General features: G+C 34.5%; 1 protein-coding gene across 4 annotated transcripts in view; it reads right to left on the bottom strand.

The window, feature by feature from the left end:
- The window catches only part of PHF14 (PHD finger protein 14), a 209,710-nt gene that overhangs the window by 37,695 nt on the left and 157,604 nt on the right, over positions 1 to 14,411 (bottom strand). The window contains exon 19 of one of the 4 annotated variants that reach the window (XM_013051708.2): positions 2,327 to 2,439. The exons of the other annotated variants lie outside the window; for them this stretch is intronic. Within the exon in view, the coding sequence (XP_012907162.1) occupies positions 2,428 to 2,439 (12 nt within the window). The 3' untranslated portion in view covers positions 2,327 to 2,427. Of the gene's footprint in view, positions 1 to 2,326; positions 2,440 to 14,411 lie in introns of those variants that run through there. 4 annotated transcript variants of the gene reach the window in all.

Below are 14,411 nucleotides of genomic sequence, written 5' to 3'. Positions count from 1 at the left end.
ATAAGGAATAGTCAATGATACTGTAATAGCATTGTATGCTGCCTGATGCAGCTACACTTGTAATGAGGAAAACATATGCATACTCTTGTCAAATCATGATGCTGTAACCTGAAAATAATGTAACACTATGTCAACTATACTTAAAAAAATTATAAAGCATTACAAGATTTAAAAATTAAAGTATGTCAAGTTACATATAACAAACTAACAATGTAAAATCAAGTCTTAAATCTTTCAAACTATTATATTTCCAGCAAAAGTAACCAAAAAATTAAATAGGTCTTAAAATTTTAGTGAACTTTAGGTTTTGCTTGATAAGAGAAAATAATGAAATGCTAAATAATCATTCATATATTGTCAGTATGTTCCCATTTCAGCAACTGATATAATTAATGATGGGTTAAATGATTTTTGTAATATTAATCTATTTTTATTCATTCTCAAAGCCTAAGTTATACACAGAAGTACTGAAGATCAAGCATAAATATCTACAACACAGCCAACAGAAGCCAGCAGGCACGTGTAGCCACCTTGTGTGAAATAACTTCAAGATCAAGCAACTGATGGTATGTCATATGATCATAACCATCTGTTTTTCATTGTTTTGTCAATGATTACTGATCATTATGCATTTTGTATATTTTTCATGAATCTTATTGATTGTACTACCCAAGGATTGTACACAACCCTTATTGATTGTGATACCCAAGGAATCCTGAAAGAAATTAAATATTAAGAATAAGATTTTAGGGGCGCCTGTGGGCTCTGGGTTAAAGCCTCTGCCTTCAGCTCAGGTCATGATCTCAGGGTCCTGGGATCGAGCCATGCATCGGGCTCTTTGCTTAGCGGGGAGCCTGCTTCCCCCACTCTCTCTCTGCCTGCCTCTCTGCCTACTTGTGATCTCTATCTGATAAATAAATAAAATGTTAAAAAAAAATAAGATTTTGTCAGAAAAAGTTTAAGAGTGGATGGTCACAATCCTTATTTTGTTCTTATTCCTGTGAGAACCAGTTTTTGCCCCCTTGGAGCAACAGTGCCCCTACTGAGAATGCATGGCATATGTCACATTACATTAAGATCTTTAAAAATACAAGTAGAAAAAATAACAAAATGCTAGCACTGGTTATTCCTTAAATGATTTTTATTTTCGTCTTTATATATTATTCTATAATAAGCATGTACTGCTTTATAATTTTTAAGAGTAATTAAAATAATTATGGCCATGTTAATTATGAGAATTAGATTAACCACAATCATTTTGTCTTAATACCTCACCAGTTATCTAGACAAGCTTCACTGAAGAAACTACAAAATATGAGAGTATAGTTTCATATATCTAAACCTATGTACATAAACATAGGTCATGATCCCAAAGTCCCAGGATTGAGCCCAGCATTGGTCTCCCTGCTCTGCAGGGATTTTGCTTCTCCCTCTCCCTCTGCTCATGCTCTCTCTCTCTCTCTTTCTTGTTCATTCTCTCTTGCAAATAAATAAATCTTAAAAAAAAAGTTTCATCATTTTCTAGGATCCTATAATAGCATATGACCGAAGACATGCTCATCCTCCACTGTCTCTTTTTTTTTTTTAAAGGGAAAAAGTTATATTTAAATATAGAAAGGAAAATGTAATCCATTTTTACTCATGAATGCTGACATGAAATTTCTGAAAATCTGGCTTCATTCATAGCTCAAAATACTTTACGATGGTAGTTATATTATTTATGGGTCAAAAAATGTTCAAATAAAGAGAGAAAGCCCACAAAAACCAAAGCCTATGGATTTTTTTTTCAGCCCAAATAAAACTGAAGAGTTCTAACTTCTTTCAGCTTGCATCTTGAAAAAGATTAAGTTAAATGCTGACGGAACTATTTAGCAGCAGCGTTGTCACTGTGGCATGCAGTACATTTGTCACTGTGGAAGTCACAGCAGCTGTTAACTACCCAGTTTCTCATGAACCTTACTACATATGTGATTGAAAAAAGAGGGACTTTAAAATACAAGAAATTCAAACAGAGCTGATTTTAAGAAGACAGGACAAAAAGTTTGGTCTGAAATGAGATGATGAAAAATCTTAACAATTATCAACAATGCTACTTATGTGAAGCAAAGCTCACTAATTATTAGTCCTGCCACTCTGCTCCCACCTATTTTTTAATACCAGTTGACTTTAACAAAACAAGTCTGAATGTATCATAAGTTAATTCTTTATCAGTTTTCATGTATCATCCTTTACCTTGGTCGACTGGCTAAAAATTATACAAGCTATAAATTAGCTTTAAAAAAGCTCTGAAGCAGGTTAGAACTGGTTTTCGAATTAAAGAGCCTTCAGTATATTACAAGTTGCTGTCATTTTATTACCTCAATCAATTCTGTGTGGCCTGAGGTGGAAGAAAATGAATGCAGTCTTCATTTGCAATGGGTTTATCTCTTACAGCAGGCTCTGGAAATCACAACCACAGCAATGAATTGAAAGCTAAAGTTATATTTAACATTACCAATGCAGGAAATTGTGCTCCTTAACAAAGTTGAATTTGCAATGGAAAAAAAGACAATTCTTTACCGTGAAAAATATACAAAAAATTAACACTTTCCTAAACTTAAATTTTTATGAAGTATTTAAAGAATTATACTTAAAGCCAACATTCTATTAAAATAATTTCAGATGGTCCTCAAATGAAGAAAAATGTAAAAACAAGGAATGTACTGTTCTCAGTGTTTTGGAAATAGTAGACAGAAAATACATATATTTCATCTTTATCTTAATGAAAACCAATTCTTTTCTTTTTCTTGTGGACATGCATGTAAATGGAAGAGTGAATCAGGTACTGGTAGGCTCATCAACATTGTTATCAGACTCTAAAACACGGATAAAATAGCCCCCAAAAGCCCTCATGAGTAAGTATTATTATTGTCTCCATTTTAAAATGAGGAAATGAGGCAGAGAGATTAAGTCACTTACCCAAATTTATATAGTTACCTATACAATATGATTGTGAGTCTGTTCTTGAAGCAGACTATTTGACTATGGTTACAGTAAAACTGAGAACATCTAAGGGACTAATTTCTTCTTGCACCACAAGAAGTAATGAGGGACACTGATGACAGAATAAAAACAAGTTTATAGGCCTTAGAAGGCTATATCAAGTGAAGAAAGAGTTCTAGTGCCAGTAGACAAAGAAATCAGGATATTTCTGTGCAAGTGCCCATATAATGTAAGAATTATTAGTCTTTCGATGAAGCTTACTTTTATTAAAAAGGACTTGTGTTTCTCTCCCTAATCACTCATTGTATATTGTTATATAGTTTGAGTTGACTTATATTTTTTGCAAAATGCTTTTAAGTACATATATTTTAGCACTAAGCTTATTTTTTTTTAAGATTTTATTTATTTGACAGAGATCACAAGTAGGCAGAAAAGCAGGCAGAAAGAGAGGAGGAAGCAGGCTCCCTGACACGCAGAGAGCCCAATGCAGGGCTCGATACCAGAACCCTGGGATCATGACCTGAGTCGAAGGCAGAGTCTTTAACCCCTGAGCCACCCAGGCACCATAAGCTTATTTTTAATCACTGAGCAGATTTAATGACAATGTATAATAATTTCTTAAGTGCTTAGTGATAGATTAATGAATGACTATAGGAGTACTAACTAGCACTAACCTGGTCATAGGTCTGCCATTAATTAGCTATGTAATCCTAATGTGAATCTGAGGTTACTTCTCTGAGTTTTACCTTCCTTATCTGTAAAACAAAGCACTTTTACTGGAACTTTTTTTTTAAAAAGATTTTATTTATTCATTTGAGAGAGAGACAGAGACCGAGGGAGCATAAGCAGGAGGAGCTGCAGAGGGAGAGAAGTAGGCTCCCCACTGAGCAGGGAGCCTGATGTGGGGCTTGATCCCAGGACCCTAGAATCATGACCTAAGCCAAAGGCAAATGCTTACCAGACTGAGCCACCCAGGCACCCCTAAACTATGGACTTTAAATAGTGCCTCATTAATTTTAACAAATGTACCACACTGGGCGCCTGGGTGGCTCAGTGGGTTCAGCCGCTGCCTTCGGCTCGGGTCATGATCTCAGGGTCCTGGGATCGAGTCCCACATCGGGCTCTCTGCTCGGCAGGGAGCCTGCTTCTCTCTCTCTCTCTCTCTCTCTGCCTGCCTCTCCATCTACTTGTGATTTCTCTCTGTCAAATAAAATAAATAAATAAATAAATAAAATAAAAAAATAACAAATGTACCACACTAATGCAACATATTAATAAAAGGGCAGGAATGAGGGGGCATATGGGAACTCTCTATAGTTGTCACTGAGTTTTTCTGTAAACCTAAAACTGCTCTGAAAAAAAATTTTTTTAAAACAAAAAAATTTAAAAACCTATTAGTAAGTGTTATATGTTTATATGTTACAAGTTTAACAGTTTCCTCCTTAGAAATTATACACAGTTTTCAACTTCCAAGGATTCCCCCACACTACTTCAAATACCAGAAAGGCCTTTGGAGTGTGGTAACACATGGTAGCATTATATTTCCCTGGCTTCTTAAAGGTAGGTTTAACTATGTAATTTGTGGAATGTAAACTGAAGTGATGTGTCAATTTCCAAATATGATTTTAAAAGCCATTCTGCAATTTGCTGTATTTTCTGCTACAGTACCAAGGACTATATACATATATTTATATAAATAAAAAACTGTGATCAGCTTGGGTCCTCAAATTACTGTGATATGCGGAGTTGCTCTGCCAATCTCTAATGGCATGTTACTTGCATGAGAATTCAACCTGTGTTAATCTGCTAAAAATCTGGGATTTGGGGGTGTTTGTTACATAACTTAGCTTATCCTCACTTACATTCTAGTCAAATCCTACCTAGTTTTCATAATTCCATTCAAATATGTATTATTCACCAATTTGTTTTTGATTCTTGGAGTTGAAAGTAAAGTTCCTAATCTCTAAATTTCCAGAGTACCTTCTCTAGACCTTCAAATAGCATTTAACGCTTTAAATCTTGTATTATGACTATATGCATAGACGTCTTATCTATCCTACTAGAACATTAAGTTTTTTAAGGGCCAGATTCATGTCTGATTTTTTTATTCAAAGATTTTATTTAGTTGATAGAGAGAGAGAATGAGAAAGAATGAGCAGGGGGGAGGGAGGAGAAGGGCAGAGGGAGGGAGAGAAGCAGACTCCAAAGGAGTCTGACATGAGGCTCCGTCCCAGTACCCTCAGATCACGATCTGAGCGAAAGGCAGACCAAGCCACTCAGGCAGCCCAATGTCTGATTATCTTAGTGTATCTCAAGCATCTAGTACAGTGTGTCACATATCTTTTGAATATGATACAGATTTTCACTCAATGAAATCAGGTTCCTATTACAGACAAACTGATAGAGCCAACAAGATAAAGAAAACACTGGTATAAGTATTTCTTCTCAATTTATGTACAAAAAATATAAAATAGACATTTTCTTTTAGATTAGTTTTACCCTCTTAGACAACGCTGGTGTTCTTCATTCTGGAGGAAACGATTTCTTTTTAATATAAAACTGTATCTCTTTTCCAAAGAAATATACTATAATCAACAGGTACTCATAAATGTTAACAGAAATGCTGAGTGAACTAGAAAGGAATAGAAACTATTCTAAGAAAAGATACTTTAAAATGTGCTGAACAGATATTATATTTCTTACTCTTCTTTCATGCATATTTGGGTCATAGCTGGCAGAAATTTATGTTTCAGACATCATTTGTTGTTTCAACAAATAGCCTTGGGCATCTAAGGCAAAAAGTAGAACTATGCTACTTCTACTGCCATTCAGCAAAATAAAACTAAAAAATAATTTTAATAACAACTAATAGGAAATGAGCTAGCAGTAAAGAACTAGTAGAAGCAATTTTAAATCTATCTTAGAAAAAATTTTATGTAACACAGAGACTCCTTGTCTTCAAGAAAGTATGGAAGAAATACTCTCTGCCATGCACATTTGTAATCTAGCTGGTAAAAAGAACCCAGACATAAAAAGATAAGTAAGAATCCAAAGAAACATCTACTAAATGCTAAATGAACAATCTAGCAAAAAATGAAAAAGAAATTTAGTTTAGTCCTAAAGATTATAAATGGAAACTTAAGCTGAACAATTAATTTAAAAATACCCTCATCTTTATAATAGAGAGAGGAGAGTGAAGCAAGAGGGAAGAGGGAGAAAACGGGAGACAGAGCTATTTGCAGTATTAGTATGGAGGCAGATTTCAGATGGCCTTGGAAGTCACGGATGTCTGTCCTGATGTCTGTCCTCTAGTATGGACAATGGAGAACTCCTTTCTGGAGTTTTCTAACCTGGAAGGACATGTGAAAAATGGTCTTTCAAAAATAATGATTTGGAAAAGTTTGTAGATTGGCTTAATGAGAATAGAAACCTAGATTATGAAGAGAAATGTGATTTTGGGAATAAGGAAAAAAAGTAAACAACATTGCCACCCCACCCTACCCCAGCTTTGGAGAGAGGAAATAAGGGACTGAGGTAGGGAAAGTAACAAAGGTTTAGTAGGAGAAGTATGAAGGACTGTTTCTAAGGCTGAGAGGAGATACGATGGGGATATGGGCCCTTTTCCTCAATGATCTTAAGAGACAAAGTCATCTTGAAAAAATGAGGGTGTTGGAAATAAAACTGAGACTTGAAATATGTGGCAAAGATTTGATACAGTTGTTATAGGAAATTTGATAAGGAGCTCACAAGTGAACATAAGTCCATAAATTTCTCCAGTTATTTCTGGCCAGAAAACAAAAACAAAACCACAAAAAAACCAGTTAAGATTAAATAGTACAATGGATCCAGAGAAAGCTGGGGAATTATAATAGAGGGCTCTAATGCTTTTTTAGAAGTGTAATATTAAATGCCAAAAAAATACTTTAATAAGGGGAGAGTGATAAAATCAGAAGGAAGATGAGGGCCTAGGGGTCTGAAGAGTTGAGGAACTAGAAGAATGTATTTGAAGTAGAAAAACTAAGAAAAATCATAATTTGAGTTATGGAGATTGGGTATTTGGTATACATTAAAGGATTCATGGTGTGGGTGAAATTTTCTCTATCATAAATGGTTTGAGATTTCATTTTTGTAAAGATATGCACTGATAAAATATTTCAAAAAATATTTACGTCAAAGTCTCACACACATAAAAGAGAAAACTGAAGACAGCAAAGGTGAGACAAGAGAAAAGGATTTCTTTAGAAGAGGAAATTTAAAGGGAGTAGTCCCCCTATTAGAAGGATTTTCTGAAAGGTACTCAGAGAGTTTGCCCCACAGGAGTTTGAGAGTCACAGAGACTGAATGGTGATGCCACTAGCCGCAGTGGTAGAGCAGCAGAGAAAAAAAATCAGGACCACAGATGGAATGCCTGCTTTTCTGAGCTTGCAGGGCAGGGGTGTGTGTGTATGTGCTTATTTAGGAATGATAATGAGATGTGAAAGACAGCAAGATTCTAGTTATCCAGAAAGGGATTTAGCCAAAGAGGACAGAGAGACTAGCGGGAATGAGGTGATGCCAAGCAAAGAGGAAACAAAAAGAACTTAAATTCTAAAAATGTGTCATAAGTAATGCACAGGAGAAGGCATCCAACTCTCATTCACATCAAAGGAACTGCAGGTAGGCAAGCCTTAACAATATGAGATCACCAAAAACCCACAAAAGAAAGCAAGAAAAAGACTCAAAGTCCAGTATGGCCTCCATCAAACTAAAGCTTTTCCAGTTTGAAGCAGGCCTCAGCTCGGGAGAGAAGAAGTTTTGAACTTCTTGAGAGAATGAAGCCTTGGCATTATACCAGACTGGATTTTTTTATATTAAAAAAATGACTATTAATACCTTAAGGAGACTGGAAAAGCAGTCACTGGAGAAAAGCAGATCCAACACAGCTTATTTAAAGGGACTAGGAAGAAAGAATTAAGTTGCTGTTTGTATCTTGTCTTAAATTTTTTTTAAGATTTGTATTTATTTATTTATCAGAGACGAGAGAGTGAGAGAGAGTGCTCAAGCAGGGAAGCACAGGTAAAGAGAGAAGCAGACTCCTGCTGAGCAAGGAGCCTGACCTGAGCAGAAGGCAGCTGCCTAAACCACTGAGCCACACAGGCCTCCCTGTTCTTATCTTGTCTTAAATTCAAGACGGAAATTTACTTATATTTGAATAAAAATGAAAGATCAGTATTTTAAAAAGAGGAATCTGGATAGTCTTCAAAGTATTTGACACAGAGAACAGATAAGACCACCTCTATTTTCTTATATAGTCTACATAAAATTAATCTGTGGATTTTTTTTTTTCAAATTGCTACAGTGAGTAAAAATAATAATATTAATTTAAAAAACAACTAACTATATTTGACACTGTTAGGGAGGTTCCTATCCTAGGGAAGATTTTTACTGATAAAGGACCACAAACAGAGTATTCATTACATCTCAGGGGGAAAATGAGGATGGGTGAACGAGTAAGGAAGAAAAAACTGGTGTATTTTGGAAGAGCTAAATCATAAAGAAAAAGTTTACCTCACTGCAAAAATTAGATTCATGAGTAGTAGACTTGGGAACACTCAAAAGAAGTGGGAAATAAAACAATACTTAATATAGTCATTATGCTGCAAACAGGTTAAAGCTTCCACACTGTCATTAAATGTCACAGGGAAAAGACAGACAAGTGTCTAAATTATACAGTACTTCACCTTCTCGTAAAAGAAGAGAATGTTTTCTGAAAATACCCATTTCCTTCATAATCCTAAGTGACTTGAAGTACAGAAAACCTAGTAAGTGAGAAGTAAACTTAATGACTGGATATTCGAATACATTTTAAACTGAATTATTAAGTAATTATTTTTGTTGTGGTGGTTCATATGTTGAAACTGCTGCATTAAAACGAGGAAAGAATGCTAAAATACCTTATATTCATGACTTGCTTTAAACTACCTTGCTGCACTTTGGAAACTGATTCACAAATATCTGGTAATCTAAATCTAGAAATCTGATCTAGAAACAGAATTTACACTATACAATAATGTAATGTCTTTGAAAGTTGAGAAAATAGTATAATCCCTTAGGAACACAACAATGAACTGATAAAAATGCATTCATGCAGTCTGAACTTTTCAAAGTGATTTTTAAAAACTGTAACCTCTATATGCATACTTTAAAGAGTTTTCAAACCAGCGAACCAGATAATCATTTGTAGCCATTATTGAAGGTACATTTAACAAAAAACCAACTTAAGTCCAATGAAGATATAACACTACAACATAAACCTTTAAGAAACCTTCAGAGAAAACATTAAAGTAAATTGTATCTTAGGTGACCAGAGTTTAAATTTAGCATATGAATATAGTTCAGAGGGAAAAGGGAACAATATATTAAAGCTAAAAAAAAAAAAAACTTGTAGAAGTCTGAAATCACAAAAGAACATAGATGGCTGAGCTAGGTCACAGGTGGAAATACGGCAGAACACCACAGTTACACATGTGGATCTGTAGCTGCCAAGAATTGGTGGGGGGAGACGTTTTTTAACATAAATTAAAAGTTAGGTAATAAGTTCATACTCTCTGGCTGACAAAAAAAATTAACAAAAGAATTAATCCAAATGAATCTAAATTGCATTATAATTAGTATTTGGTCCATGTATGAGGTATTGGTTTTGAATAAGAAGGAATTTCTTTCTGTAAAAGAAGGCGGATATTAAAAAATATATATTAAACCTTCCAGTTTGTACACAAAGTGGCAGACACTGCACAAATCATAACATTCTTAAACTATCTTTGCAAAGAAACTAAATATGGCTTCTTTTAGTTTCTTTTCACAGTACAGGTTTTGAAACTTCACAGTTAATGACAAACATTAGATGCAATATTTGATTCAGCAAAAATATAGTACTTAGTGCCGAATGAAAAAAAAAATCACTTTTAGATCCCTTTCCCTCACCTCCCTCCAAGTACAATAGATTAGATACTGCTGGGTCTACATAAATCATCTATACTGTGAAGTGGTAACTCCCTTTACAAAAATAATCATTTCATTCAATTTTATGAAGAAAGGAACTTGAGACGTTATGGTCTATCTTCTACACCTTACAGTAGGACATCTTTAATTAATTCATCTGTTTAAGAATTACCTCTAGGCTTTATTGATTTCCCTATTCACTAAAAACACCAAAACAGATCCCACTTAACAATAAAGGTATTCCCTTGTCTTGTTATAGTGCTGTTTATTTATAATACAAAATTATCTGAGTTTCTACATTACCAAAATTTACAGTGACTTCAAGACAAAATCTAATTTGAGAATCTCATGCAAGAAAGAATAGAAAATACCTATTTCAATATGGGAAAGTGGGGCACCTGGGTGGCTCAGTGGGTCAATACGGGAAAGCAAGTTTCTAAAACAGACTCCAGAATCGGGAAGGTCTGGGTTTGAATCACTGTTACACACTTATATGTGTAATCCTCCTCTGTACCTCACTTTTTTCCCTACACAAAGGAGATCAAAACAGTAACTACCTTGAAGACTGTGGTGAGGAGTAAATGAGATGGCATGTTTTAAGTGCTTAATTAATGCCAGGCACATAGAGGTACTCAATAAACGTTAGCTGCTATTATTATTTCTAAAATTATATTTTATTTTAAGTATGTTCAGTTTTTTGACCCAGAAATTATACCAAGAGTATATCTGTGCAAAGAAATGTACAGTACTAAAAAATCTGGTCAAAAAAAAAATGTGGTTAGAAAAAAAGTATCTAACATCACGGAAAATGGTCCCATACAGTTACAATTTAAAAAATTATGTAACAGAATACATATGATTGAAATTTTTAAAGAGTAGGTTGTAGTAGGATATACTATTGAAACATGAGCAGAAATGTGATGCTTACAGGTACTATAATTGCAGGTAATTTAAAGGATTTTATTTATTTATTTGAGAGAGCACGAGTTGGGGGTGGGGGAGAGGGAGAAGCAGATTCCCTGCTGCGCCAGGAGGCCGATGTGGGCGCTCAATACTAGGACCCTGGGATCATGACCTGAGTTGAAGGCAGCTGTTTAACAGACTGAGCCACTCAGGTGCCCCCTGCAGGTAATTTGATTTTTTTTTTAATGTTTTTAAAATGTTTCCAAATATTCTCTAATGACCATGTATTATGTTTGTAATAAATTTAAAAAAACACAATGTATGCAATTTCTTTTCTGATTCCAATTCTCTCCAGAAAAGCTGAGTCACAGAAAAGAAAAAAATAAAGATAAAAAGACAAGCATACATTTTTTTAAAAGCAAGATTTTATATAAAGGATGTTAATTATATTAAAAACTGTTATTTTGAATTATTACTCTCTAGCTTTAAAGAAAAAAACTTAAAAGAAGAAAACTCAAAGTCTGACTGCAATTACAGTATGTTTAATCACATGTCCAGAACAATATTTCATTTGGAGATCAAGTTGATAAGTATTCTCCTACTTAGATAAATTGCTATTTAAACTTTGTAGTAATTTTGTTTTTCCCCAACTTTATTGAGATATAATTGACATATAACACTGTGTAAGTTTTAAGGTATGTAATGTGTTGATCTGACACACGTATATTGCAAAATGATTACCACCATTGTGTTAATTAACATATCCATCACATCACAATTACATCTCCTTTTTTTGTGATGAGAACACTTAAGATCTACTTTCTTAGCAACTTTCAAGTATATAATACAGTATTGTTAACTATGATTAATATGCTTTTCATTAGACTACCAGAACTAATTCTGCATTTTAAGTGATTACACCATTTTACATCTTCACCCAAAACTCACTTGCTCCTCTTTCCTGTTAGAAGTTGCTACTGTAAAATTTTTTAGTTTTTCCTCAGTCTACTAGATGGTAGAAATGGACAACTAAAATTTGGTGAATCTGTCACTAAATTACATCTTAATTATTGGGCAAAAAAATTTATTTAAAAATAAATATTTAGTTATAAATATTTAATTATTTTTCAAAGGATAAGATTTTAAAAGGCAGAAAGTCTCTCTTTCTAAGAAAATTAACTAAGAAAAAAATAGGTGGGTTAGGGCACCTGGGTGGCTCAGTCAGTTAAGCATCTGTCTCTGCCTCAGGTCATGAGCTGAGGATCCTGGGATCGAGCCCTGGGCTCCCTGCTTCTCCCTCTCCCTCTGCCTGCTGCTCTCCCTGCTTGTGCACACATTCTCTCTTTGTGTAAAAAAAAAAATAATAATACATCTTTAAAATAGAAAGAGAGAGGGCATCTGGGTGGCTCAGTAGGTTAAGCCTTCCACTCAGGTCATGATCTCAGGGTTATGGGATCAAGCCCCACATTGGGCTCTCAGCTCAGCAGGGAGCCTGCTTCCCTCTCTCTCTGTCTGTCTGCCTCTCTGCCTACTTGTGATCTCTGTCAAATAAATAAATAAAATATTATTTTTTAAGTAAAAAAAATAAAATAAAAATAAAATAGAAAGAGAAAGAAAAGGAGGAAGGAAGGGAGGGAGGGAAATTAGATCATTAAACCTAAATCTCAAGTTTTCTTGTAGCTTTGGGTATGGATGCAGTCACCTGCAAAGTAAGAAAAGAAGCCTATCAAAAAGACCAAAGATATATATGGTCTCCTAAGAAGAGAGAAAACCAGGAGAAAATAAGTTCACTGAAGGGGCAGGAAGGCCGTTTGTAAAAAGGAGGAAGTTACAAGTGATACCAGTATCAGCTGCTGCAAAGAAGAAAAAAGATGAAGCGGAGCAACTGGGTAAGATTCTGCAAATCTTGGGGGAAAACTGAATTTACAGCTCAGAGAAGATCCTGAAGATGTTGCTGAGCAATTCTAGAACTCGAAAAGAAGCAAGGGAATATGGTATATTAGTAATCCAGGAATGCTACTGTACTGAATCTGAATTAGGTATCACCAGTCTACCTTGAATCAGCCCAAGGAGGTTTGAAAGACAGTCTGTGGGTACAGTAAGTGGATATCTGGAGTAGAGACAAAACTATTTGTCTCTCTCCCTCTCCCTCTCCCTCTGTCCCTCCCCCGACTTGTGCATGCACATTCTCTCAAATAAAAATCTTTAAAAAAAAAGATATATCATGGGTGCCTGGGTGGCTCAGTGGGTTAAGTATCTGCCTTCGGCTCAGGTCATGATCTCAGAGTCCTGGGATCAAGTCCTACATCGGGCTCTCTGTTCCTCAGGGAGCCTGCTTCGTCTTCTCTCTCTGCCTGCCTCTCTGCCTACTTGTGATCTCTGTCAAATAAATAAATAAAATATTTTTTTAAAAAAGACATATCATTGTTATATAAGACTGATGAATCACAGACCTGTGCCCCTGAAATAAATAATACATTGTATGTTAAAAAAAAAAGACATACTGAAGGCACATAATCATGTTATGATATTCTAATTAATTTTACGCAGTATGCCCTAAAAGTTAATAACCTTAATATCCAGGCTTCACAAGGAATGTGAAAGACTAGTCCAGAACCTCCCATATTTCCTTCCTTAGGAGTTTTCAAGCATTTATATGATAAAAGGATGTGTTGCTGATATATGCTTGTTCTCTATAATCATTCATTAGGCTTGATGCAATCTTTTATTATCAAAAACTGTATATACGTTGACAAGTAGACTCAAATTATCTTACATCTGTCTTCAATGGTTTGTTAATTTTAAATTTCATTTTATTTACTTCCTATTTTCATTTCAGTTTCAGGTTTATAGTTTTCATGACGTTCCTTGACCAGGAAATAATATCCCTCTCGACAGTCTATGGAAATTTCTTCTTGTATTTCTTTACCTATTAAGAAAATCTATCTTTAGTTAAAAACAAGTTTCCTTTTATCCCCATGCCAGTTTTTTTTTTTTTATTCAATGCATGGCAGAACCAGTGGTTTAAATATGACAGTAAACCTTTATTTTCTAAATAATATGCCTTCTTCTTATAAAATAAAGGAAACACATTAGTGTATGATCTGTGTGATTCATAGAGGACCATAATTCTATATTCAACATGAAACAGCCATTACATCAATATTTTTAAAAAATGATGTGCTAATGATCCACAATAGACTTAGAAAAAATACACTATAAAATAAAATAATATGCATTTTCAAAGTTTAGAGAGCCATAGGTACCTTAGTTTAAAAATCAGATGAATTATAAAGACAGCTTTCATGACCTCTTAACTCTAGCAAGAAATTTAAACAAATGGACTTTTTTGTGAATGGAAATGTTAGACATGACCTTACTCTATTTAGTGTGGAACTCTGAAAGAGGCAAGAAATGATTTTTACTTGGTACATGAAGACAAAAAAATAAAACAGAAAATTGCTGAAGAGCAATTACTTTTTAAAAACATTTCTTACATTAAAAAATCAGAACATTAGGACTAGTTTCGAACTTTTCTCTTTGTA

Source organism: Mustela putorius, unplaced genomic scaffold, assembly GCF_011764305.1.
Source record: "Mustela putorius furo isolate JIRA1106 unplaced genomic scaffold, ASM1176430v1.1 tig00003845_pilon_pilon_pilon, whole genome shotgun sequence".
NCBI classification, from domain to species: Eukaryota; Metazoa; Chordata; class Mammalia; order Carnivora; family Mustelidae; genus Mustela; species Mustela putorius.
Note: the sequence above shows the minus strand (reverse complement) of the source record. Positions and strands in the feature narration are given on the sequence as shown.